The sequence below is a fragment of the Acinonyx jubatus genome, chromosome D2 (genome assembly GCF_027475565.1).
Source record: "Acinonyx jubatus isolate Ajub_Pintada_27869175 chromosome D2, VMU_Ajub_asm_v1.0, whole genome shotgun sequence".
NCBI lineage: Eukaryota > Metazoa > Chordata > Mammalia > Carnivora > Felidae > Acinonyx > Acinonyx jubatus.
The window spans coordinates 53,816,303-53,843,431 of record NC_069393.1 but is presented as its reverse complement, the minus strand read 5'-3'; the positions used below and the strand labels follow the sequence as shown (position 1 = coordinate 53,843,431).

Below are 27,129 nucleotides of genomic sequence, written 5' to 3'. Positions count from 1 at the left end.
TCACTAATAATCAGGGAAATGCAAATCAAAACAGCAATGAGATACCACCTCACACCTGGACAAATTTTTTGGCTTTGTTTTTAACAAAAAAGGAAAGATGACAAGTGTTAGTAAAGATGTGGAAAGCTGGAATCCTTGCACGCTGCCAGTAGGAACGCAAAACAATGCAGCTGCTATGGAAAACAGTATGGAGGTTCTTCAAAAAAATTAAAAACAGATTTGCCATCTGATCTAGCAATCCCATTTCTGGGCATCTATCCAAAAGAACTGAATCAGGATCTCAAAGAGATGTTAGCACTCTTATGTTTATTGTAGCGCAGACAATAGTCAAGATACGAAAATATCCTAAATGTCTGTTGACAGATGAATGGATAAAGCTAATGTGCTACACACACAATGAAATAAATACTATTCACCCTTAAAAAATAAGGAAATTCTGCAATATGCGACAACATGGATGAACCTTGAGGACCTTATGCTAACTAAAAGAAACCAATAAACCAGTCACCAAAAGACAAGTACTGAATAATTCCACTTATATGAGACATCTAAAACAGTCAACTTCAAAAAATCAAAGAGTGGAATGTTAGTTGCCAGGGCCTGGGAGAGGCAAATGGGGAGTTACTAATCAATAGGCATTAAGTTTCAGTTAAGCAAGACGAGTAAATTCTAAAGATCTGCTGTGCAACATTGTACCTACAGCCAACAGTAATATACTGCACACTTTAAAGGTTAACGGGGTAGGATTAATGTGAAGTGTTATTTCTACATTAAAAAAAAATTAGTAGACCTTGTGTAAAGCAAATTACCTTCTGTAGTGCTGACTCACGTGATTGTGGGGTATGCAAGTCCAAAATCTGCAGGGTAGACCAGCAGGCTGGAGGCCCAGGGAAGAGTTGCAGTTTGAGTCTCCCCAGGGGGAGGTAAGTCTTTTTCCTGTTAAGCCTTCAACTGATTGGATAAGGCCTACCCATAGGTTAATGCAATGACATTCTGGAAAAGGGAAAAAGCTATGGAGGCAGTAAAAATGTCAGTGGTTGCTAGAGGTCCCAGGGGAAGGATGAAGGGATGAATAGATGAAACAGAGAATATTTTTAGGGCAGTAACACAATGCTGTATGATATTATAGTGGTGGGTTCATGTCCTTATACATTTGCCAAAACCCATAAAATGCACAGCATGAGAGTGAACTCTCAAGTAATGGTTGATAATGTGTCAACATTGGTTCATGGATTGTAACAAACATACCACACTGATGCTGAGGGAAGCTGTATGTGTGTGTATTGTGGGAAGGGTGTATATGAGAACTCTCTGCACTTTCTACTCAAGTTTACTGTGAGCCTAAAACTGCTCTAAAAAGTAGTCTATTGATTTTTTTTAAATGGGGAAAAAACTCAATCTCATTAGAAAACAGGGAATGTAATTTAAAAAAAAAATTTTTTTTTCAACGTTTTTTATTTATTTTTGGGACAGAGAGACAGAGCATGAGCGGGGGAGGAGCAGAGAGAGAGGGAGACACAGAATCGGAAACAGGCTCCAGGCTCCGAGCCATCAGCCCAGAGCCTGACGCGGGGCTCGAACTCACGGACCGCGAGATCGTGACCTGGCTGAAGTCGGACGCTTAACCGACTGCGCCACCCAGGCGCCCCCAGGGAATGTAATTTAAACCACAATGATAATATCATTTTAGATCTATCATATTGGAAAACATAATTTTAAAAGTACAAAATATTATTGAAGATACGACACACAATAGAACTTTTGTATATTGCTATTGGGAGTGTATATTGGTACAGTCACTAGAAAACAGTTTGGTATTATCTAGTAAAGCTGAAGCTGAATTCAACTATAACCTAGCAATTCTACTCCTGGACATATATCCTAGAGCAGAGTTTCTCAAAGTATCTCCTCACTAAGTAGCATCAGTAACATCTGGGAACTTGTTGGAAGTGGAATCATCAAGACCTACCCCAGACCTACTGAATTAGAAGCTATGAAGATGGGGCCCAGCAATGGTTTAAGAAGCCATACAGGTGATTCTAAGGCACAAAAACATTTGAGCACTACCGTCTTAAAAAGAAACTCTTGCATGTGTGCTCCAGAAGACAAGTACAAGAATGTTCAGAGCAACATTACTTGCAATAGAAAAAGCCTAAAACAAGAAAAATGTGTATCACCAGGAAAAAGTAGAAAAAATTATGGCATTTTAGTCCAGTAGGATACTATCTAGAAATGAAAATAAAAGAAGGAAGGAAAGAAAAGAGGAGAGGGGAGAAGAGGTAGCAAAGAAAGAAAGAAAATAGAAGGGAGGAAGGAGGAGAGAGGAAAGCTAGGAGTATGAACACAGATGAATCTCTCAAAATAACTGAGAGCAAATAAACAAGATTGCAAAAGACGATTCAATTTATATAAACATCCACAAGTAAATAATACATAGTTAGGGATAAATATTAATGATATAAAATCATAAAGAGAGGGAATGTTAACACAGATTAGTGGTTGTTACCTCCAGGGGGAAGGAGAGGGAATACGATGAGGTCCTGGCCTTCAAAGGTAATGGTCATATTCTATTTAAGCTGGATGGCCAATACATGGGTATTCATACTATCATTTTTCCTCAGAACTTACATTTGCATATATATTCATGCCTATCTAAGAAATATTTCATAATTTAAAAGCTTAAAAAATAAATCATATCTCAATCATTATTTTCAATAAATGGCGTAAGAAAACAATTTTGTTATTGCTCGTTTTTAGAAGCTGAAGAGAAATAGATTCCAACCTACATAAAATCTACTTTAATTTCTTCGTTCCAGCATGGATGAGATCCACTTGCAGTACTGGTTCGGTATACAGTGTGTTGAAAGGAAACTTCCACAAAAGGGTATATAGTACCCTGAAACACATAATAAACACTGACTAGATTTTTGAAATATTTTATAAAGCTGGTAAGAGGGAGAAGGCTAGGACATTACTTGGTTACTGACTGACAACTGGATGGCTTACTTTTTCCAGGTTTTCAAACAGCCAGTAGTGGTTCATTCATTTAATAAATATTTATTGGTCCTATTCAATATCAGGTACTTTTCTAGGATCAAAACATAAATGGAACTTACCTTCAAGGATTGTATAGCCTGTCAGGGGAAGTTAAACAGGTAAACAAATAAAATTGCAATGAAATGTGAAAAATAAAAGAAATATATTCAAGGTAGAATAGTTACTCAGGAAGGCCAATGATTAATTTTCTGGGGTAAGGAAAAGGAGAGCTTCACAGAGAAAACATGTTTGAGCTCTGAAATGTTAAGTAGGAAGTTTCATGTGGCTAATAACATGGAGCTGTGTGGAGGCCATTCCAGGTAAAGGAAAGGGCAAGAGACCTTCTAGAAGTAGAAGTATGATATGATATGATATGATATGATATGATATGATATGATATGATATGATACGATACGATACGATACTGTCGTGGGGTGGAGAGTGATGTGGCTGATTTGTAGGTAAGGGCCAGATCATCACAGATTTTTGCAGGTATTCTAAAGGAGCTTGTACCTTATTCTGTAGGCCCTGAGAGCAGGGGAGCATGGAATGAATTGGTTAGGATTACATTTTATAAAGAGCACGTTCATTGCGTTATAGAAAGTCAACTGGAAGCTCAAGACGCTAGAGATGGAGAGGCCAGATAGCAGCCAGTCACAATTCAGGGCATACATAATCAAAATTGAACTTTATAGAAGTGTTATTAAATACTTACCTCATTTAAGATCTCATCTGAAGATATTGATTTGACTGTTTCCTTATGTCTGAGGTGAGATACGGATGATACCAAATAAGTGGGCAGATCCAAGGCTCTTCAGGAAAAACGAGTTAGAGGTAAACACTTTAAGTAATTTTAACATTAGTGTTGGTGGGAATCAGTAGCGTTTTGCCTATGTTCATGGAGATAAAGAATTCAGTTACCCTGGATCTGAAAATTTGCTTTGTATCTTCTTATCATAGGTGGTTAGAGCTAAACATTTGATAATCACTACTCTGGAAGACTGGCTCCTAAGTGCGGAACTATGTATTGGATCCAGTTTGTGATAAGTTTTCACTGGACTTTGCAAAGGAGAAAAATAAGGTAAGCGATACATGGAGATTATATCCTTCCTGTTTTAGGTATTACAATATTCTGTCTTTTACAAATTGATGATTACAGAAAATGGTGGTGATTTTATGATGTCCTTATTTCATGAAAGTTAGCCTTTGAAATGTGCATTTGTTTTGAGAACATCAGTTCTATTAGATAAATAAGGATGTAGTTTATAAAACATAGGAAAAACTTTTGAGAGGTTTTATAAATTAGGTTTTATAGATAATCTATAGATTAGTACCTAGTAAGCAAAATATTTTTTCACATGTAGAAATCATGGGATGTGGTTAACATAAGACAAAAAGAGCACATAGGTGTTAAACATAGGAAGGGATACTTAATATTCCTGAGATACCTGGGTTCTAAATATCCATAATATACGATTCATACATGAGACTAAATATATAAGACACTCAATATTCAGGATACACTAAATATACATGAGCATTTAATATTCACGATGCCTTAATTTGGCCACTAAATGGCAATGTCTATTCTGGCCCCACATATCCTTGGCTCAAGAAACATAAATAAAACACAGAGAGTGCCTGCAGAAGAGTTGGGTAAGATCTGATTTTTGCAGAGGTCAACCAAAATGACAAGTCCCAGACACAGCCTACTTTCAAAACTAAGAGGGGCAGAGAACAGTGCACTTGGCAAGAGCAGCATCACAAGTTTCCACAACAGGGAATAGGGACAAAGGTATTTATTTGATATGTCACCCCAAAATACACATGCTGAAGTTACTTTGTGCATCTCAAACTTCTGAAAACTCTTAAGACATGGCAATGACAGTATGACTATCCAAATGAAGACTTCAGCTTTCATTCCATTTCTGTATATGGAGCATTAATAAAGTGCAGAGTTTTACACATAGGACAGTTTGGAAATTATATTTAAGACAGAGCTTTTGCAACTGTAAAAACTGGTGCACACTGTCTTACCTATTAACTGTTGTGTTTCTGGTAGGAATATTGTAAGCCCGCAGTATTCTAACAAGAATCTTAATATCTCCATTACAGATAGTCTGTGTGGCCACCTTTCTCCTTTCTTTCCTCTGAGGCTTTAACTTTCTTTGTCGTTCAACAAGCTTACAAACTGCATATGTCAACTGGCTAAAGAGTAAAAAAGTGATCATCCGCACATATACAAGATTATTTTAAAAGACATCAATTTTTAAAGTTAACTATTGTAAATAAGGCCATTATTCTGAACCTATATGTTCTCCATTGTGGAGCGGATACAGAGTTGTCTTAAACCGAAGGAAAGAAGCTTTTTTGGAGCATAGAAGAGATGCTATGCTCACTGTCATGTTATGAGAAAATGTGATTGCTCCATGCCCTTTGGGTACATGGTCCAAGAAAAGACAAGGAGAGGTAATTCCACAAAACATGATGTTCTTTCAGAATATTATTCATTTTTCAGGAATTGCTCTCTTGAAAGTGGTTAGACACTCAACTTTTCTGCATGGCTTTGAGACAGGAGTTAGTTACACAGGCTGCCAACACAAATCCATGGAATTATAGCTTTATGGCCACACGCATTCCCCCCCCCCCCCAAACTGAAAATAAAATACAATAGATTTCTGCATCCAAACCAATTTAAAGCCTTATTAGTAACATTAGGAATCTGCATGTGGCCCCAGGGAGGGTTCCCAGAAACATGGCATGCATAGTCCCGGTCCCACCGCTAAGTTTCAGAGACAGAATGATATAAGAATTGAGTTCAGCCAAAGGCTCCCCCAACTGCTGTCTGTGGATCACAGCACCCATGTATGGTTGAGGATTCAGTTTTGAAAGGGGGAGATTGTAGGCTTAATGTGTGGTGCTGCCAGCAGTGACTTTTCCAGTAGCGGTTCCAGGACAGGAAAATCTTAGGACAAAACTAATTTGGGACAAAGGTATTTCTTTTCTTTTTCTTTCTCGCCTAAAAACGATCAATAAGGAGAGGGTTAAAAACTGAAATACTACCGGGGCACCTGGGTGGCTCAGTCAGCTAAAGCGTCCAATTACGGCTCAGGTCATGGTCTCATGGCTGTTGGGTTCAAGCCCCACAACGGGCTCTGTGCTGACACCTCAGAGCCTAGAGCCCCCTTCAGATTCTGTGTGTGTGTGTCTCTCTCTGCCTCTCCCCGGTTTGTGCTTTCTCTCAAAAAATAAACATTAAAAAAATTAAAATGCTATGCAATTGAAAATACATATCATATAGATATGTCCAAAGTGCAATTTTAAATAACCAAAAAAAAAAAAAAAACCTAATAAAAAAAAATAACAAAATGGGGTGCCTGGGTGGCTCAGCTGGTTAAGCATCCAACTTTGGCTCAGGTCATGATCTCGTGATCTGTGGGTTAGAGCTCCACATCAGGCTCTGTGCTGATAGCTCAGAGCCTGGAGCCTGTTTTGGATTCTGTGTCCCCCTCTCTCTCTGCTCCTCCCCCGGCTCACACTCTGTCTCTCTCTCTCTCAAAAATAAATAAACATTAAAAAAATTAATAATATATTTTAAGTCACTATATTTCACTTTAAGCTTTGTAAATGCATCCTTTGCATGTAACTTAATATTAGAACAGAGAACATAGAGAATTTTGAAGGCATTATCTTACAGCTTTATATTTCATATTTAAATAATAATTTTTACTATTTACCTTGCAGATACAATTTCTTCATAATCAGCCACAACATCCGATAAGTTAACTTTGCTAACTTTGACAATTCTTCTCATTATCAACTTTTTCATCTACAAAAAAATAAATTTAATTTAAAGAAATAACAGTTTCTATTTGAAGATTAAGTATTTACAATGGTAATGGTGCCACTATTTTTCACTCCTAATTTTTGCAAGCAATGAATGGAAAAGGAGATTAGGAGGATTTCACAAAAGTGAATGCAAACATATGAATGATACTATTTTGCCATTGTTACCTTTTTCAGAAAATTGGCAGAATTAATCCGTTGTGCAGTAATAGAATTGACATCTGAAATGGGGATATCCTTCTCTATCTGAGTTTCATATTCCTAAACAGAGAATTAAGTTAGTTTCACCTCTTCAATGTCACAGAGTTCAGCTATGATACACTACAATAAAATATTAAATGTTCACTTTGGTTCATGGATAGGAGACGCTGGAAATCACTGAGCATTAGCTAAGAAGAGCTTTTGATTCTTTTGTTTGCTTCTAGGATAAAGTCCATTCATCTTTTAAAATAGAGTAATGTTGAGGAAAAAATTACGATTGAGAAATTATGAAAAAATGTGAAGATGATTGAGAAATGTTCTTTATGCATATATTTACCTGGCAATCACTGAAAATAAAACATATAGGAAATAGTATAGTATCAATAACTTTAATTTTTAATTTATAACCTTATTTTTTAAAAAAAATTTAAAGTAAACCCTACACCCAATGTGGGGCTCGAACTCACAACCCCAAGATCAAGAGTTGCATGTTCCACTGACTAAGCCAGCCAGGTGCCCCTTAACTTCTAGCTTTAAAAAGTTAATGATAGGAAGATGGCGGTGTAGGAGGACGCTGAGGTCAACGTGTCCTGCGGATCACTTAGATTTCACCCACACCTGCCTAAATAACCCAGAAAATCGCCAGAAGACTAGCAGAACGGATTCTCCAGAGGCAAGCGTAGACAAGAGGCCCACAGAAGAGGGGCCCCTCCCGAAGCGGATCTCCGAAGGAAAAGCCAGCTGAGCCTGCCCCTCCTGCCCCCGTGCACCTTGCGGATCCACCCCAGCTAATACGCCAGATCCCCAGCACCACAAGCCTGGCAGTGTGCAAGTAGCCCAGACGGGCCACGCCACCCCACAGTGAATCCCGCCCCTAGCAGAGGGGAAGAGAAGGCACACACCAGTCTGACTGTGGCCCCAGGGGTGGGCTGGGGGCAGACATCAGGTCTGACTGCACCCACCAACACAAGTTATTCAAGACAGCACAGGGGAAGTGGCCCCGCAATCCCACACCACTCCAGGGACTATCCAAAATGACGAAACGGAAGAATTCCCCTCAAAAAAACATCCCGGAAATAACGACAGCTAATGAACTGATCAAAAACGATTTAAACAATATAACAGAAAGTGAATTTAGAGTAATAGTCATAAACTTAATCGTTGGGCTTGAAAACAGTATAAAGGACAGCAGAGAATCTATTGCTACAGAGATCAAGGGACTAAGGAACAGCAGGAGGAGCTAAAAAATACTATTAATGATCTGCAAAATAAAATGGAGACAACCATGGCTCGGATTGAACAGGCAGAGGAGAGAATAGGTGAACTAGAAGATAAAATTATGGAAAAAGAAGAAGCTGAGAAAAAGAGAGATAAAAAAAATCCAGGAGTATGAGGGGAAAATTAGAGAACTAAGTGATGCACTAAAGAGAAATCATCTACGCATAATTGGTATTCCAGAGGAGGAAGAGAGAGGGAAAGGTGCTGAAGGTGTACTTGAAGCAATAATAGCTGAGAACTTCCTGATCTGGGGAAGGAAAAAGGCATTAAATCCAAGAGGCACAGAGAACTCCCTTCAGATGTAACTTGAATTGATCTTCTGCACGACATATCACAGTGAAACTGGCAAAATACAAGGATAAAGAGAAAATTCTGAAAGCAGCTAGGGATAAACGTGCTCTAACATATAAAGGGAGACCTATAAGACTCGTGACCGATCTCTCCACTGAAACTTGGCAGGCCAGAAAGGAATGGCAGGAGATCTTCCATGTGATGAACAGAAAAAATATGCAGCCGAGAATCCTGTCATTTAGAATAGAAGGAGAGATAAAGGTCTTCCCAAACCAACAAAAACAGAAGGAATTCGTCACCACTAAACCAGCCCTACAAGAGATCCTAAGGGGGATCCCGTGAGACAAAGTACCAGAGACATTGCTACAAGCATGAAACCTACGGACATCACAATGGCTCTAAACCCGTATCTTTCTATAATAACACTGAATGTAAATGGACTAAATGCGCCAACCAAAAGACATAGGGTATCAGAATGGATAAAAAAACAAGACCCATCTATTTGTTGTCTACAAGAGACTCATTTTAGACCTGAGGACACCTTCAGATTGAGAGTGAGGGGATGGAGAACTATTTATCATGCCACTGGAAGTCAAAAGAAAGCTGGAGTAGCCATACTTATATCAGACAAACTAGACTTTAAATTAAAGGCTGTAACAAGAGATGAAGAAGGGCATTATATAATAATCACAGGGTCTATCCATCAGGAAGAGCTAACAATTATAAATGTCTATGCGCCGAATACAGGAGCCCCCAAATATATAAAACAATTACAAACATAAGCAACCTTATTGATAAGAATGTGGTAATTGCAGGTGACTTTAACACTCCACTTACAGAAATGGATAGATCATCTAGACACACGGTCAATAAAGAAACAAGGGCCCTGAATGATACATTGGATCAGATGGACTTGACAGATATATTTAGAACTCTGCATCCCAAAGCAACAGAATATACTTTCTTCTCGAGTGCACATGGAACATTCTCCAAGATAGATCACATACTGGGTCACAAAACAGCCCTTCATAAGTATACAAGAATTGAAATCATACCATGCATACTTTCAGACCACAATGCTATGAAGCTTGAAATCAACCACAGGAAAAAGTCTGGAAAACCTCCAAAAGCATGGAGGTTAAAGAACACCCTACTAAAGAATGAGTGGGTCAGCCAGGCAATTAGAGAAGAAATTAAAAAATATATGGAAACAAATGAAAATGAAAATACAACAATCCAAATGCTTTGGGATGCAGCGAAGACAGTCCTGAGAGGAAAATACATTGCAATCCAGGCCTATCTCAAGAAACAAGAAAAATCCTAAATACAAAATCTAACAGCACACCTAAAGGAAATAGAAGCAGAACAGCGAAGACAGCCTAAACCCAGCAGAAGAAGAGAAATAATAAAGATCAGAGCAGAAATAAACAATATAGAATCTTAAAAACCTGTAGAGCAGATCAACGAAACCAAGAGTTGGTTTTTTGAAAAAATAAACAAAATTGATAAACCTCTAGCCAGGCTTCTCAAAAAGAAAAGGAAGATGACCCAAATAGATAAAATCATGAATGAAAATGGAATTATTACAACCAATCCCTCAGAAATACAAGCAATTATCAGGGAATACTATGAAAAATTATATGCCAACAAACTGGACAACCTGGAAGAAATGAACAAATTCCTAAACACCCACACGCTTCCAAAACTCAATCAGGAGGAAATAGAAAGCTTGAACAGACCCATAACCAGCGAAGAAATTGAATCAGTCATCAAAAATCTCCCAACAAGTAAGAGTCCTGGACCAGATGGCTTCCCAGGTTCTACCAGACGTTTAAAGCAGAGATAATACCTATCCTTCTCAAGCTATTCCAAAAAATAGAAAGGGAAGGAAAACTTCCAGACTCATTCTATGAAGCCAGTATTACTTTGATTCCTAAACCAGACAGAGACCCAGTAAAAAAAAAGAGAACTACAGACCAATATCCCTGATGAATATGGATGCAAAAATTCTCAATAAGATACTAGCAACTCGAATTCAACAGCTTATAAAAAGAATTATTCACCATGATCAAGTGGGATTCATTCCTGGGATGCAGGGCTGGTTCAACATTCACAAATCAATGTGATACATCACATTAATAAAAGAAAAGATAAGAACCATATGATCCTGTCAATCGATGCAGAAAAGGCATTTGACAAAATTCAGCAACCTTTTTTAATAAAAACCCTCGAGAAAGTCGGGATAGAAGGAACATACTTAAACATCATAAAAGCCATTTATGAAAAGCCCACACCTAACATCACCCTCAATGGGGAAAAACTGAGAGCTTTTCCCCTGAGATCAGGAACACGACAGGGATGTCCACTCTCACCGCTGTTGTTTAACATAGTGTTGGAAGTTCTAGCATCAGCAATCAGACAACAAAAGGAAATCAAAGGCATCAAAATTGGCAAAGATAAAGTCAAGCTTTCACTTTTTGTAGATGACATGATATTATACATGGAAAATCCGATAGACTCCACCAAAAGTCTGCTAGAACTGATACATGAATTTAGCAAAGTTGCAGGATACAAAATCAATGTACAGAAATCAGTTGCATTCTTATACACTAATAATGAAGCAACAGAAAGACAAATAAAGAAACTGACCCCATTCACAATTGCACCAAGAAGCATAAAATACCTAGGGATAAATCTAACCAAAGATGTAAAAGATCTGTATGCTGAAAACTATAGAAAGCTTATGAAGGAAATTGAAGAAGATATAAAGAAATGGAAAAACATTCCGTGCTCATGGATTGGAAGAATAAATATTGTCAGAATGTCAATACTACCCAAAGCTATCTACACATTCAATGCAATCCCAATCAAAATGAAACCAGCATTCTTCTCAAAACTAGAACAAGCAATCCTAAAATTCATATGGAACCACAAAAGGCCCCGAACAGCCAAAGTAATTTTGAAGAAGAAGACCAAAGCAGGAGGCATCACAATCCCAGACTTTAGCCTCTACTACAAAGCTGTAATCATCAACACAGCATGGTATTGGCACAAAAACAGACACATAGACCAATGGAATAGAATAGAAACCCCAGAACTAGACCCACAAATGTATGGCCAACTAATCTTTGACAAAGCAGGAAAGAATATCCAATGGAAAAAAGACAGCCTCTTTAACAAATGGTGCTGGGAGAACTGGACAGCAACATGCAGAAGGTTGAAACTAGACCACTTTCTCACACCATTCACAAAAAGAAACTCAAAATGGATAAAGGACCTGAATGTGAGACAGGAAACCATCAAAACCCTAGAGGAGAAAGCAGGAAAAGACCTCTCTGACCTCAGTCGTAGCAATTTCTTACTTGACACATCCCCAAAGGCAAGGGAATTAAAAGCAAAAATGAACTACTGGGACCTTATGAAGATAAAAAGCTTCTGCACAGCAAAGGAAACAACCAACAAAACTAAAAGGCAGTCAATGGAATGGGAAAAGATATTTGCCATTGACGTATCGGACAAAGGGCTAGTATCTAAAATCTATAAAGAGCTCACCAAACTCAACACCCAAAAAACAAATAACCCAGTGAAGAAATGGGTAGAAAACATGAATAGACACTTCCCTAAAGAAGACATCCAGATGGCCAACAGGCACATGAAAAGATGCTCAATATCACTCCTCATCAGGGAAATACAAATCAAAACCACACTCATGTATCACCTCACGCCAGTCAGAGTGGCCAAAATGAACAAATCAGGAGACTACAGATGCTGGAGAGGATGTGGAGAAACGGGAGCCCTCTTGCACTGCTGGTGGGAATGCAAACTGGTGCAGCCACTCTGGAAAACAGTGTGGAGGTTCCTCAAAAAATTAAAAATAGACCTACCCAATGACCCAGCAGTAGCACTGCTAGGAATTTACCCAAGGGATACAGGAGTACTGATGCATAGGGGCACTTGTACCCCAATGTTTACAGCAGCACTCTCAACAATAGCCAAATTATGGAAAGAGCCTAAATGTTCATCAACTGATGAATGGATAAAGAAATTGTGGTTTATATACACAATGGAGTACTACGTGGCAATGAGAAAGAATGAAATATGGCCCTTTGTAGCAATGTGGATAGAACTGGAGAATGTGATGCTAAGTGAAATAAGCCATACAGAGAAAGACAGATACCATATATTTTCACTCTTATGTGGATCCTGAGAAACTTAACAGAAACCCATGGGGGAGGGGAAGGAAAAAAAAAAAGAGGTTAGAGTGGGAGAGAGAGCCAAAGCATAAGAGACTCTTAAAAACTGAGAACAAGCTGAGGGTTGATGGGGGGTGGGAGGGAGGGGAGGGTGGGTGATGGGTATTGAGGAGGGCACCTTTTGGGATGAGCACTGGGTGTTGTATGGAAACCAATTTGACAATAAATTTCATATATTGAAAAAAAGTTAATGATAACTTTAATTTTACATCCAACAGTTGGTATAAGATTGTCAGGCTGTGTCATCTATATAATTTAGAATAAATCTGCATCTGTTATATCTGCATTTGTGGGATACATCCTTAATGCACATGGAAATTGTTTTACATTATGGATATCACCAAACTCTACCCAAAAATAATGAAGTAGATACTTTATAACTTTCAGCTATATTACAATGAACATTCTTTTATCTGAAAGTAACTTATTTGTTCTTCCAATTTTCTGCAAGAAATCTTGAATTTAATTCTGTTGGTCGGTAACTTTTACTTAAAAATATATAAATATTTCATATCACTTCGTTCTTTAAAGTATTAATTTATAAGAGTTACTTAAATATTATATCTAGATATTAATTTTTGTTATATGTGTTATAAATATATTTTCCTAATCTGTAGGGTTTTAATCTTAGTATCAAATTTATTAAGCTTTTCCTTTTTAATTTACACTTTTTGTGTTTTAAGAAATACTTTCTTACCCCAAGATTAAGATATTCAGTTAAGTTTTGCTTTTCACATTTTCCTTTTTATGAAGTTTTTTATTTTAATTCCAGTATAGGTAACATAATTCACGTGTAATCTTCATTACACATGGTATGTATTCCTTTTGTGAGATTTGAATTTGACTTTACTTCTTTCTACAGAGATGACCAGAACCACTTAACAGATAGTCCATTTTTTTCCAACTGATTTGTGACGATACCTCTGCCAAACACAGAAGTTTCCACACATGCATGATAAGTCTGTTTGGAGGCCCTCTGCTCTATTTCACTGGTTTGGGATTGTATTACTACGTTTTCACGTTAATTTGGGGAGGACCAGCATCCTACAATGTGGGCATCTTACAACTTCCTATCAGTGAACACTTACTCAGATTTTTTTTACATCATTCAAAATGTTTTATAATTGTCTCCACTAAGTTTTTGAACATCTTTTTGTTAAATATACTCCTGAGTATCTTAGAGTTTTTATTGTCATTGAAGGGGTATCTTCATTAAGTTACATTTTTAGTAGGTTTTTACTGATGTATAGAATGCTATTTATTTTTGTCTTTATTTTCTCAGATTTTTCAAACCTACAGAAAATTACCAAGAATGTTAAAATCCATATACCCATTTTCTTGATTAAGTAATTACAGTTGATCCTTGAACAACATGGCTTTGAACTGTGCAGGCACACTTAGATACAGATTTTTTTTGCAGTATGGTACTGAAAATATATTTTTTCTTCATTACGATTTTCTTAATAACATTTTCTTTTCTCTCTAGCTTACTTTATGGAATACAGCATATAATAATGTAACATACAAAATATGTGTTAATCAATGCTTTATGTTATTGGTAACACATCTAGTCCACAACAGGCTATTAGTTCAGTCTGAGGGGAGTCAAAAGTTATACACAAACTTTCAACTGCTCAGGGTTCGACGCTCCTAACCCCCAAGTTGTTACAGGATCAACTGTGTACTTTGCCACATCTGCTTAATCTCTTTTATTATTTTTATTATTTTGGCTAAAATATCTCAAAGTAAATTACAGATACCATGATACCTCATTCCTAAATAAATACTTCAGCATGAATCTTCAAAAAACTAAGGACTAACAACCACGATGCCATAATCTCAGACAACAAAATTAACAATTTCCCAGTATTATTTAATACTCATCCCATAGTCAAATTTCACCAATTGCCATTTTTCCCCCTCAAAATCTAGATCTAATTACGGATCATGTTGCCTGTGGTTGTCCCTTTAGTCTCTTTTAATCTAGAATACTCTGCCTTTTTAAAGAGATTAAAACAGTTGTACCTGCCAGCCAGTTGTCCCACATTGCAAATTTGATTGTTTCAGTGGTGCCACTTAGCTTGTTTCTCTAGTCCTCCTATCTCTTGTAAACAAATTCATCTAAAGTCCTAATTGGAATCAGATTACACATATTTGGCAAGGATACTTCATTATAATGTTGTGTATTTTATACTGTATCATGTAAGGGCCAGTAATATCTGGCTGTCCTTTATTAGTGTATCAGTTTTCTATTGCTGCTGTAACAAATTATCACAGATTAAGTGGCTTCCAACAACAGAAACTTATCCTCTCACAGTTTTGTAGGTGTGAGGTTCTAGTTCTCTGCCCCAGGTCTCTGCCCCAGGTCTCACAAGGTGTAGGCCAGCCAGGTTCTTATTGGGAAGCTCCAGAAGGATCTGTTTCCGAGCTCACTGACACTGTTGGCAGAATCCAGGACCCTGCAGCTATGGGACTGAGGTCTGATTCCCTTGCTGCTGTCAGCTGGGGCCCCCTCTTAGCTTCCAGGGACCCGTCTCCAGTCTTTACAGGTAGGTGGGTCTCTAAATCTCAGAGCCAGCAACGACATGTTGAATCCTTCTCTTGACAAATCTCTGATTTCTCTTGCTGCTGTTTTTCCTCCCAGCTGGAAAAATTTCTCTGCTTTTAAAGGCTCATATAATTAGATTAGGTCCACCCAGGTAATCCAGGATAATCTCCCTGTTTTAAACAACGTAACAGAACATATTCACAGGTTCTGGGGATTAGGGAGTGGAAATCCTTAGGGAGTCATTATTCTGTCTACCACAATTAATAAGATTAAGTTGGATCACTGAGTCGAGATGGTGACAACTAGATTTCTTCATTGTAGAGGCACAATGTTCTTTTTGTTCTAACAAAATTGTTATTCATTTTAAAATATGGATATTATATTCAACAAATTTATTATTTTTGATAGTTTGTTGTAGATTCTCTTATGTTTTCCATGAAGACAAATGTATTTTCTGCAAACAAAGGCAGTTTGTCTTTTCTAATTCTAATTTCCTTCTTTCCTTTCTTCTTTTTGTCTTAATGTATTGGCTCTTACTGGTAGAGGTAATAGTGGCCATCCTTATGTTGTTCAGATTAATGGGAAAATTGATGTCTATCCACTGAGTATAATATTTGTCTAAGAGCCTATGAGGAAACAGATTTCTGGTCATGATCCTTACACCAACTCAGTTTCAGAACCACACAGACAGTAGGGTCACTGAATCATACTCACGGGACCGATTATAAGGAACAGGTTTTTTCCAGAATGCTAGAAAGCTGGAAACAGAGAATTTGTTCAGGGACACTTAGGTACTGGCTCTATTTCTTTTCTTGAAGAATAATATGGCCTTGACTTGGGTTCAAGAGCCAGAAGAGTCCAAAGTTTGTAAACATTCCTTAAATGGAAGTGCATTTACCATATAAGTATTAATTCTCCTAGAGTAGTTATGTAAATTTTGCCTATTGTGTACAGGGGATTTTTGTTTGATTGATTTGTTTGTTTCATTTTGTTTTGTTAACTCTGGCAAAACCTTACTCTGTGTGGACATGTCACAAGAAGCTTAATCCCCATTAGGGTTCCAAAGCCCAGGAAAAACCAGCATCAAAATTTGTTGCAGGTGTCCTGTCCTATGTTCTGCTCTGCTTCTGTATGTTTCTGCATCCCTGGCTGATTACATCTGAAACTCAATCTAATCATCCAGTGGGTGTGTAGGTGGTGCCTTCTCGTCTCCCAACCTCTCCCTATAACTTGAGTTTTAAATGTAATGAGTCTTGTATATATTTGTTTGCATATACTCTAAATTAGGGTATAAAAGCTAAAGGATGGCTAAGTGGCAGCAACAAAAACAAACATACAGAATTCTTTACATTATTTTTTTTTAATGTGTAATTATTTTTGAGAGAGAGAGAGAGAGAGAGAGAGAGAGAGAGAGAGAGACAGAGTGCAAGTAACACAGAATCTGAAGCAGGCTTCAGGCTCTGAGCTGTCAGCACAGACCCAGTCGTGGGGCTTGAACTCACGAACTGTGAGATCTTGACCTGAGCCAAAGTCGTATGCTTAATCAACTGAGCCACCCAGGCACCCCTACATTATTTTTTTTTTATTTTTTTATTTTTTATTTTTTATTTTATTTTATTTTTTTGAAGAATTTTTTATTTATTTATTTTTTTTTAACGTTTATTTATTTTTGAGGCAGAGAGAGACAGAGCATGAACGGGGGAGGAGCAGAGAGAGAGGGAGACACAGAATCGGAACCAGGCTCCAGGCTCTGGGCCATCAGCCCAGAGCCCGACGCGGGGCTCGAACTCACGGACCGTGAGATCGTGACCTGAGCTGAAGTCGGACGCTTAACCGACTGAGCCACCCAGGCGCCCCCCTACATTATTTTTTAAAACAAGTTTTACTATATTTAATATTAAGTGGTGTACTGCAATTTCCTTTCAGCCCAGGACAAAAACAAATATCAAAGAATTTATTCTTTTTTTTTCATTGATTGATAATAACCAAAGTGAAATTAAAAAACCTATTTTAACCTACTTTTAAAGTAAACGTATTTTACTAGTTAAAAAAAAGAAAAAATAAGATAGATTTAAAGCAGCAAAAATATTAATCTATCACACAATGTCATATTCAAATAGAAACCATGTACCTGGAAGACTAAATCTGGAATCTCTTTATCATAGAGAGGCATTTGCTGCAGAAGGAAAACATCTAATTGACCTGCATTTCTAAGTTGCAATAGCTGGAAACGTTTACTCTTTTCCATTTCCTCTTCAGAGACAAAGTTAAATTCATCTTGCATCTGTTCAAGACGAAAATACTTTGGAATGTCCTGTCCTTTATGTTTCATGTACTATAAAACATAAATAATGTAAAGTCTTTACTGAAAATATTAATTTTTTTGAATTCAAGAATTATTTCAAAACACTGTTTCTCCCTCCCCCCCGCCCAACTGTGAGATGTGAGAGTTTCCATATATGTAGGAAATGGAGCAATGAATCTATACAAGAGATAGAATCTGGGGGAAAAAAAAGAAAGAAAGAAAAGGAAAAACAGAATCCAGCATATATGGCTTCCCAACCTTTTCCTGGTCGTGACTTGAGCAAAAAATGAAAATATTTGTATTGCGCACTGGGTTAAAAGAGGAGACTATTTATATCTGGTTGCCATAACTGTTGAGAAAGGATCAAAATTTCTGTACACCTGTAACCAACTGAGCACGTTAGTTGGGGAGCTCCGATCTAGGGAAGCTTAACTGCAACGATCTGTGCATTGTTTTAGCCTATAAATGCACATGTGAGTACACGGTTCATATAAAGAAGAGAGCTAGCTGTCAAAGATTTATTCGCTGTAGTTCTACAAGGAAAAATAAAACACAGAATGAATAACTACAGTAAAAGGCAGAATGATATCAGAGCCATAGAAGTTATAAAAAGAAAAAAAAAGTTAACAGGAGCGAAAAGAACGAAGGGCCCGTATCTAACTGAGGTTATCAAGGAAACCTTCACCAGACTTGCATGGTAGGTGAGTCACCATGGATGCCCTTCTGGGCAGAGGGAATGACATGCATAAAGGTATGAAGAATGCATGTTTGAGGCACACAGAGCAGTTCAGATGGCTATAAGAAAGAGAAGTGAACAGATAATGGAGCCTTTGAGGGAAAGAATGTGTCTATAAATCATCTTTATACCTCTGGCATCTATAATACCACTGGTCCTCAGTAGTTACATAAGAGATGTTAGCTTGAAGGTTAGCCTGTAGGGTGTACTGCAGGCTGCTAAGGAAGGGCAGAGTACCAACCATCAGGTCTCCACTAGCAATTATTTCAGTTGCTAAATTTCTAATCGCCTTTACAGTATTGTAAACTGGTTGAAAGTTATATGTCCCCAGAATTATCTTTACATGCCTCGTGGTGCCTAGAAAAATATACAGCAAACTTTGAAGTATGAGGGAGGAGAGCTTACAAAATAGAATATATTTGTAGTATTGATATTTGCTATAACTTACCATGACAAATTCCATTAAATCAGAATATTCTGGATTATTTGGATCAATTTTTACTTCGTTTGCCCATTCAAAAAGCTTCCGTGCATTAATGAGCCATGGAATTCCAGGAACGCCTCTTGCATCTACATTCCTTAACACACTAACATAGAGAAAAGTATTTGGTGACTTTGCATACGGTATGCAGGTTGTGTGTCTGTTATGCTGGGTAAAACCTACCCATTCCAGGTAGTTAAAGATGAAAGCTATCCTTCCCCTGCATTTAAGGATAAAACAGAAGATTTGGGTGTGATCTCTCTCCTGGTTCTTCGCACATTCTAACTTGTATCATAGCTTGTTGATCAATGTGTCTACCACCTTCCTTAAGAGACAATAAGCTTCTTAACAGTAACGGCTATAAATATCCATCTTTGCCATCTCCACCCTGTGTAGTAGCTAAAACACAGTAGATGCCCAAGTGAATAGTGCTTACTGAATGTACTTTGTAAACCCTGAGGAAAGTAACTTGTTAAATATTTTCTTTCTACAGGACGCACAATATTGAAATTTAATCAAGATGTTAGCTTTAGCAAAATTAATAAAGTCCACAATATAAACAGAATCTTTAGGCTCTATCTTTACAATTGAAACATACTATAGAGTAATACTGGGACATATTCTGCCAGAAGACTATCTTTGCTCATATGAGGCCATCTGGAGAAGTTGGAGAGCTATAGGAATCTAGACTCATAATTCATTCTTGGTGGCCTCAGCTATAGGCTAAGTGCAAAAGAAATTCAACCCCAAACAGTAAGGATTTCTTTGGAGCCATCAATTATCCGTTATTTCATCTCTCTCTTCATAGATAATTTGCCTCATCATGTGTAATTAGAGGGATTTGTACCAGAAAATCTCTAAGATCCTTTCCATAAAGTAACTCAAGAAACGCTCCAGTCCATAAACTGGGAGTCCAGAAATACAGTTCTAACTCAGATTAAATAATGTCTTAATCCAAACAGGGACACTATCTTATATTGTCTACTTTCCATCAGCTTCTATTCATATTTTTCTGATGAATCTTTAGAAGCTATTGCTAACTAAGCCAATGCCTGGTTTGATAGGATGTAAACACAATTACAAATAGGTGAAGTATGAGTATTCTTCCTTTCTTTAATTCCTATTTCTGTCCTTGTATTTGAACTGTTTTGATATCTTTGTCACAAGAGATCTCTAGGGCCTAATACCCCTGACGTTATCATGTAGGAAACTTCCTTCCCACAGGAAATTTTCCTTCTCCTAGGAAGAGCCCTAGCCTAGGTCACAAAGCCCGAGGCAAAGCTTACATGTTATAGATTAAGGAGAGAAACTTACCCATGATTTCTGCCTCATGGACAGTAATAAAGACCTCAGAACATCTCCTACCTTTGCTACAGTGATTCTTCCCGTTACCTCATAGGTGTTCAGCTGTGGCCTACGGCAAAATCCCTGTCACCTGTATTTCCTTCTCCACAACCAAATGCCAAGCAAGTAACACAATTCAGTGGCATTAAGTATATTCACAGTGTTGTACAACCACCGTCACTATCTCGTTCCAGAACTTTTATCATTCCAAACAGAAACTCTGTTAAACAGCAACTCAACAACTCCCCATTCCTCCCTCCCTTCAACTGCTGGCTTTAGTCTCTATGAATTAAGCCAAAAAAAAAAAATAAAAAAATTTAAAAAAAGGTAAAGTTATTAAGGGAGAAAAGACAGACTGTCTACAAAACACCAACACAGCAGACTTTTAAACAGGAATAATAAATCCCAGAAAATTCTAGCTTCAAAGTGTCAATGGAAAATAAAATAAAAATCAACCTCAGATTTTACACCCAAACTATTATTCAAGAATGAGGACAAGGGGGGCACCTAGGTGGCTCCGTTGGTTAAGTGTTAGACTCTTGATTTTGGCTTGGGTCATGATCTCACGGTCATGAGACTCAGCCCTGCACTGGGCTTTGCACCGAGCAGGGAGCCTGCTTAAGATTCTCCCTCTGCCCTCTCCCCTGCTCTCTCTCTCTCTCAAAGAAGTAGGAGGAGTAAATAAATATATACAATAACTAAACAAATTTGCTATCCACAGAAAGTGAGTGGAAGAATCATTAAAGGAGCAAATTTTCAGTAAGAAAAGTAAATGTAGAATGAAAGTGTGAAAGATAAACAGGTGCAAATACAAAAGTCAATCATGTCAGAAAAGTAAATTAACTAATGAGCATAAGAAAAACTGTTTCATATTTTAAAAATGTGTTAAACCAAAACTCTAGACAACAATCACTGAGATTAGAGAGATGTGCTCAGTGTGGTATTAAAACATGCCAAGATTTTCTTTTCATTCACTGCTTCATCTCCAGCTCATTGATGAATGAATGAATGAATGAATGAATGAGTAAATCAGAGAATAAATGAAGCCTTTATTTTGGATCTCCTTTGGTTCCACGCTCTGACTCTCACAAGTCAGCCTTGCTTTCTGGAGCACCCATCCTAGGTTTCTGGAACGCCTTCTCAGCACCAGTCCTTGAGCACCCACAACTGTAGAGGAGAGTTCTCGAACCAATCACGCTGATCACAGAGGCCCCAGCTATAAAGTTTTACTTCAAGTTAACTACTTTAGAGAGCACTCTGGACTTTGAAACCTTCTCTTGCAATTCACTTCCTGTTGAAATCTGTCATCTGTCCTGATCTTTCACAGAACTGCTTTCAATCTTTTGTAAACTTGAGTTCCCAAGTAAAGGAACTGCTACCTGCAGCATCGCAGATGCCATCAGAGAAAAAGCTTCAAGAAGCGAAATGATATGGACAGGCCAGTGAATATGGCCAGAAGGTCACTGGTAGCATTCAGGAATAAATTGGTTAAGTTAGAGAGGGAATATGTGAATAAAAAGTGGAGGCAAAGTACAAAGATGAGTAGACCACACAAATGAGGACTTGGACAGGAAAAATGGTCAAGACAGGTCTTCAGAGTTTAATCAAATGCCTGGGTTTTTCTTTGTTTTAAAACAAAGAAGGCTTCTTGGATACCAAAGACTAACAGCTTAGGGAAATGGAATAGTTAAAGATAATGAAAGAAAAAGGGATATAAATACATCATCAGGATCCTAAAGGAGACAAAGTTCCAAATTACCTGTATAAAAGCTTCAGAGTAAGGAGAACAAACATTTGACTCCAAGAAAAAAAGCAAGGAATAGTATGATGAGGCAAAGATTGGAAATAGCTGCAGTGGGGACTATGCTAGGGAAAAACTAAGAAATAAAAAAACAAATAATGGTTCAGAGTATTAAAAGGTTACTCACTAGCTCCAAATGAATTACCTTTATTAATTTTCCATTTTTCTCTAAAATGCCCTTACTCAGGTCTCTAAGGAGATGACCTTGTGTACTCAGCAAAACAAGGACATCATTAAAATTTTGTTTCTGTCTACATAGTTATTTCTGTCTCCTCTGATTTGAAGAGATATTTCCTCTTCTCTGAAGCCATAGCTATTCACTTGCATTCTGGTTCAACATCTTCTTTCTGTGAAGGATCGCATACTCTTTCTAGTACATTCTGGCTCTTTCTCTATGGATTTCATCATTTGTTCTAGGAAGATAAAGATTGCCCCGACTTTCAAGAAACCTATACTTTGATTCTATTGTCTCCCTTATTTTCAGCCTCTTCTTAAAACTTCTTGACCTCAGTTTCCTCAATATCAATTGCTGAGTGGTACTGACACTTTGTTTTTTTTCTCTAAAACTATTGCCAAGGAAAGCATTTTTGAACTCTTACTGTCACTCTGGCCATATCTCACTGGTTTTATACACAGTGATCTCATTGTTATTTTTAAAATAGTCTCTAATTTCAGTCTTGATTTCCTGTTTAACCCAAGTTATTTATAGCAATGTTTTAAATTTTAAAAATTATTTTATTTTAAAAATAGACTCTTTAGAGTTTTAGGTTCAGAGCAAGACTGATCAGAAAGTGCACAGTTTCTATGTATCTCCTACCCCCGCTCCCACCCCCCAAAAAATGCCACCTCCTCTACTATCAACATCCTTTAACAATGTATAATTTAGTACATTCATCACAATAAAAGACTTGCATTTGTTACAATCAATGGTTGACACATCATTATCCCTCCAAATCCACAGTTTACATTACGGTTTATTTTTGGTGTTATACATTCCATTCCATAGGTTTTGACAAACATGTAATGACAGGTATCTACAATGATACTATCATATAGATAGTAGTTTCACTGCCCTAAAAATCCTGTGTGTCCTGCCTATTCATCCCTGCCTCCTCCTAATGCCTGGCAACCACTGATATTTTTTTGTCTCCACAGTTCTGACTTTTCCATAATGTCATATAGTTGGATATATAACTACGTCCTTTAAAAATATGTGTTTAGAGGTGCCTGGGTGGTTCAGTTGGTTGAGCGACCAACTCTTGATTTCAGCTCAGGTCATGATCTATAGTTCGTGAATCTGAGCCCTGCGTCAGGCTCTGCACTGACAGCACAGAGCCTGCTTAGGATTCTCTCTTTCTCCCTGTCTCTCTGCCTCTCTCCTGCTTGTGTGTGCTCTCTCTCTCTCAAAATAAATACATAAACTTAAAAAAACACATAAAAATTCCATACTATTAAAAAATAATAACAAATATATGTTTTGATGGGGAGGGGAAAGACCATCTTTTTGTTATCATCATTCATTAATTTTTAAATGATGGAAACCACTTGCCCCTTACATTTACTATTTTATTTAAATGTAGCAAACATATAAACCAGTATTATCATTTTTACAGAATTTTACTGTACTTAATTCTAGCAATCCTTTTTGTGGTATAATCTAGAAATCAATCCCAATTTCTCTAAGAAGTCCTAGGACATAGGGGCGTCTGGCTGGCTCAGTTGGTTAAGCGTCCAGCTCTTGATTTCAGCTCAGGTCATGATCTTATAGTTCGAGGGATCAAGCCCCATGTTAGACTCTGTGTTGACAGCATGGGGCCTGCTTCGGATTCTCTCTCTCCCTCTCTCTCTGTCCCTACCCTGCACTCTCCTGCTCACTCTTTCTGTCTCTCTCACTCTCTCTCAAAATAAATAAACTTAAAAAAAATAAATAAAGAAGTCCTGGGACATGAATAAGATTTCTAGGATTTTTCTTCTAGCAAACTGATAATGCATAAATGATTCTTTCATAATCCAAAATGTTTGGGAGATATAAAAGCTTCACAAATAAAATCCTTGGGAGTACTTGGTCCCTGCCTGCAAGAGCTATGGAACCGTCTCTGTCATCATCCATGTAGCTATTAACCTAAGCATTAAAAAAAATTTTTTTTCAACGTTTATTTATTATTTTTGGGACAGAGAGAGACAGAGCATGAACAGGGGAGGGGCAGAGAGAGAGGGAGACACAGAATCGGAAGCAGGCTCCAGGCTCTGAGCCATCAGCCCAGAGCCCGACGCGGGGCTCGAACTCACGGACCGCGAGATCGTGACTTGGCTGAAGTCGGACGCTTAACCGACTGCGCCACCCAGGCGCCCCTGACCTAAGCATTAAAGAGATACAGTCACTTACATGTAAATGCAAATAAAAATAAATAGTCCAAATAAACTGACCTGCTCTTACCACTGCTGGAGTTTTTTTCCCTTTTACAGATATAGATTCTGTGTGATGCTTTGCTGAAGATTGGTATTATTTCATAAAAGTTTATTACCTGCATGCAGAAGAATGAAACTAGACCACTTTATTACACCATTCACAAAAATAAACTCAAAATGGATGAAGGACCTGAATGTGAGACAGGAAACCATCAAAACCCTAGAGGAGAAAGCAGGAAAAGACCTCTCTGACCTCAGCCGCAGCAATTTCTTACTTGACACATCTCCAAAGGCAAGGGAATTAAAAGCAAGAATGAACTATTGGGACCTCACCAAGATAAAAAGCTTCTTCACTGCAAAGAAAACAATTAACAAAACTAAAAGGCAACCGATGGAATAGGAAAAGATATTTGCAAATGACATATTGGATAAAGGGCTAGTATCCAAAATCTATAAAGAACTCACCAAACTCCACACCCGAAAAACAAATAATCCAGTGAATAAATGGGCAGAAGACGTGAATAGACACTTTTCTAAAGAAGACATCCAGATGGCCAACAGGCACATGAAAAGATGCTCAATATCACTCCTCATCAGGGAAATACAAATCAAAACCACACTGAGATACCACCTCACACTGGTCAGAGTGGCTAAAATGAACAAATCAGGAGACTATAGATGCTGGAGAGGATGTGGAGAAACGGGAAGATTTCTTGCACTGTTGCAAGAAAAAACAGTGCAACTCTTGCACTGTTGGTGGGAATGCAAACTGGTGCAGCCGCTCTGGAAAACAGTGGGGAGGTTCCTCAAAAAATTAAAAATAGACCTACCCTATGACCCAGCAATAGCACTGCTAGGAATTTACCCAAGGGATACAGGAGTGCTAATGCATAGGGGCACTTGTACCCCAATGTTTATAGCAGCACTTTCAACAACGGCCAAATTATGGAAAGAGCCTCAATGTCCATCAACTGACGAATGGATAAAGAAGATGTGATTTATTTATACAATGGAATACTACTCGGCAATGAGAAAGAATGAAATCTGGCCATTTGTAGCAACGTGGATGGAACTGGAGAGTGTTATGCTAAGTGAAATAAGTCAGGCAGAGAAAGACAGATACCATATATTTTCACTCCTATGTGGATCCTGAGAAACTTAACAGAAAACCAGGGGGGAGGGGGAGAAAAAAAGTTACAGAGAGGGAAGGAGGCAAACCATAAGAGACTCTTAAATACTGAGAGCAAACTGAGGGTCGATGGGGGTGGGGGAGAGGGGAAAGCGGGTGATGGGCATTGAGGAGGGCACCTGTTGGGAGGAGCACTGGGTGTTGTATGGAAACCAATTTGACAATAAATTACATATTAAAAAATAATAATTAAAAAATAAATAAATAAAATAAAATAAAATAAAATAAAATAAGTTTATTACCTGCAGTAAGCAGATCTTAAGGACTGCGACTTGGGTGTCAGAGGAATACCATTTTCGTCTAAAGCCCATGATAGACAGTAGCTAAGTTTTCCTGATGTCAAAAGACAAAGTTCTTCAGCTGCATTTCCCTCAAGAATAAAAGGCACATCTGTATATAAAAAGCGTTAAAAACATGCAATTTAAATAAAGCACAGAGTTTAACACATTGTAGATGTTTTCCCCTGACTTTTACCTGTGGAACCCAAGGCTGTTCTGTGGTGACCCCAGGCTCTAATTTTAGAGCTCTCCTTCATTTCCCATCTAAGGTACCTCAAGGCAGATGACTTCAAACAGACTACAAAAGAGAGAGGAAAACCTAGGGATGAACGTCTCTACTGCCTTCTCCTTACAACCAGAACGTTTCTTAACCATTCTTTCTGGAAGTGGCTTCCAAAAGGAAAGGACACTGGCAGCAGGTCAAGCGCCAAACCAGCTACTACTCCGTCCTTTTTCCCTACATTCCCGAGTCTTCTCCCTCTACCCATTTTCTTTCTCAGTCTCCAGGGGGCTTAACAGTACATCCCTTCTCTCCTTTTCTCTCTTTCTCTCCTTCCTTCTCTCTCCCTTCCCTATTCAGTTCAAAGACAAATCAACACGTTCTGGAGCTTCTTTAGGCTTCACTGAAGGAGAGGTAGAAGCAGAACAGTCTCTCCACTCAGGATCAGACTCCTGTTCCACAGAGCACCGTGCTCCTATTTCAGATAATTTAGGAAAAGCACAGGTGCTGATTCCAAATTTTATTAAAAAAAAATTTTTTTTTTCAACGTTTATTTATTTTTGGGACAGAGAGAGACAGAGCATGAACGGGGGAGGGGCAGAGAGAGAGGGAGACACAGACTCGGAAACAGGCTCCAGACTCCGAGCCATCAGCCCAGAGCCTGACGCGGGGCTCGAACTCACGGACCGCGAGATCGTGACCTGGCTGAAGTCGGACGCTTAACTGACTGCGCCACCCAGGCGCCCCGCTGATTCCAAATTTTAGATTTCCCAAAGATCTGATGATTCAAGACAAAGTGTAAAAAATCTTGGTTTAACATCTGAAAGGAGAGTTTAACATACTTCAAACCTGATACCGTAAACATAGCATTCTTTACTCACATAAATGATCCAGGGTCGCGTGGGATACAGAG

General features: G+C 38.1%; 1 protein-coding gene across 6 annotated transcripts in view; it reads right to left on the bottom strand.

Annotated features, from left to right (window-relative positions):
- Positions 1 to 27,129, bottom strand: part of CC2D2B (coiled-coil and C2 domain containing 2B) — a 94,563-nt gene that overhangs the window by 31,118 nt on the left and 36,316 nt on the right. For 4 of the 6 annotated variants that reach the window (XM_027062707.2, XM_053207291.1, XM_053207292.1 and 1 more), the window contains 8 exons: positions 25,961 to 26,108; positions 18,943 to 19,081; positions 17,585 to 17,788; positions 7,051 to 7,143; positions 6,774 to 6,865; positions 5,074 to 5,244; positions 3,752 to 3,848; positions 2,787 to 2,896 (listed from right to left, as the gene is read on the bottom strand). In XM_027062707.2, coding sequence (XP_026918508.2) covers positions 2,787 to 2,896; positions 3,752 to 3,848; positions 5,074 to 5,244; positions 6,774 to 6,865; positions 7,051 to 7,143; positions 17,585 to 17,788; positions 18,943 to 19,081; positions 25,961 to 26,108 — 1,054 coding nt within the window. The remainder of the gene's footprint in view (positions 1 to 2,786; positions 2,897 to 3,751; positions 3,849 to 5,073; positions 5,245 to 6,773; positions 6,866 to 7,050; positions 7,144 to 17,584; positions 17,789 to 18,942; positions 19,082 to 25,960; positions 26,109 to 27,129) is intronic. The other 2 variants (XM_053207295.1, XM_053207293.1) reach the window with 2 other exon arrangements.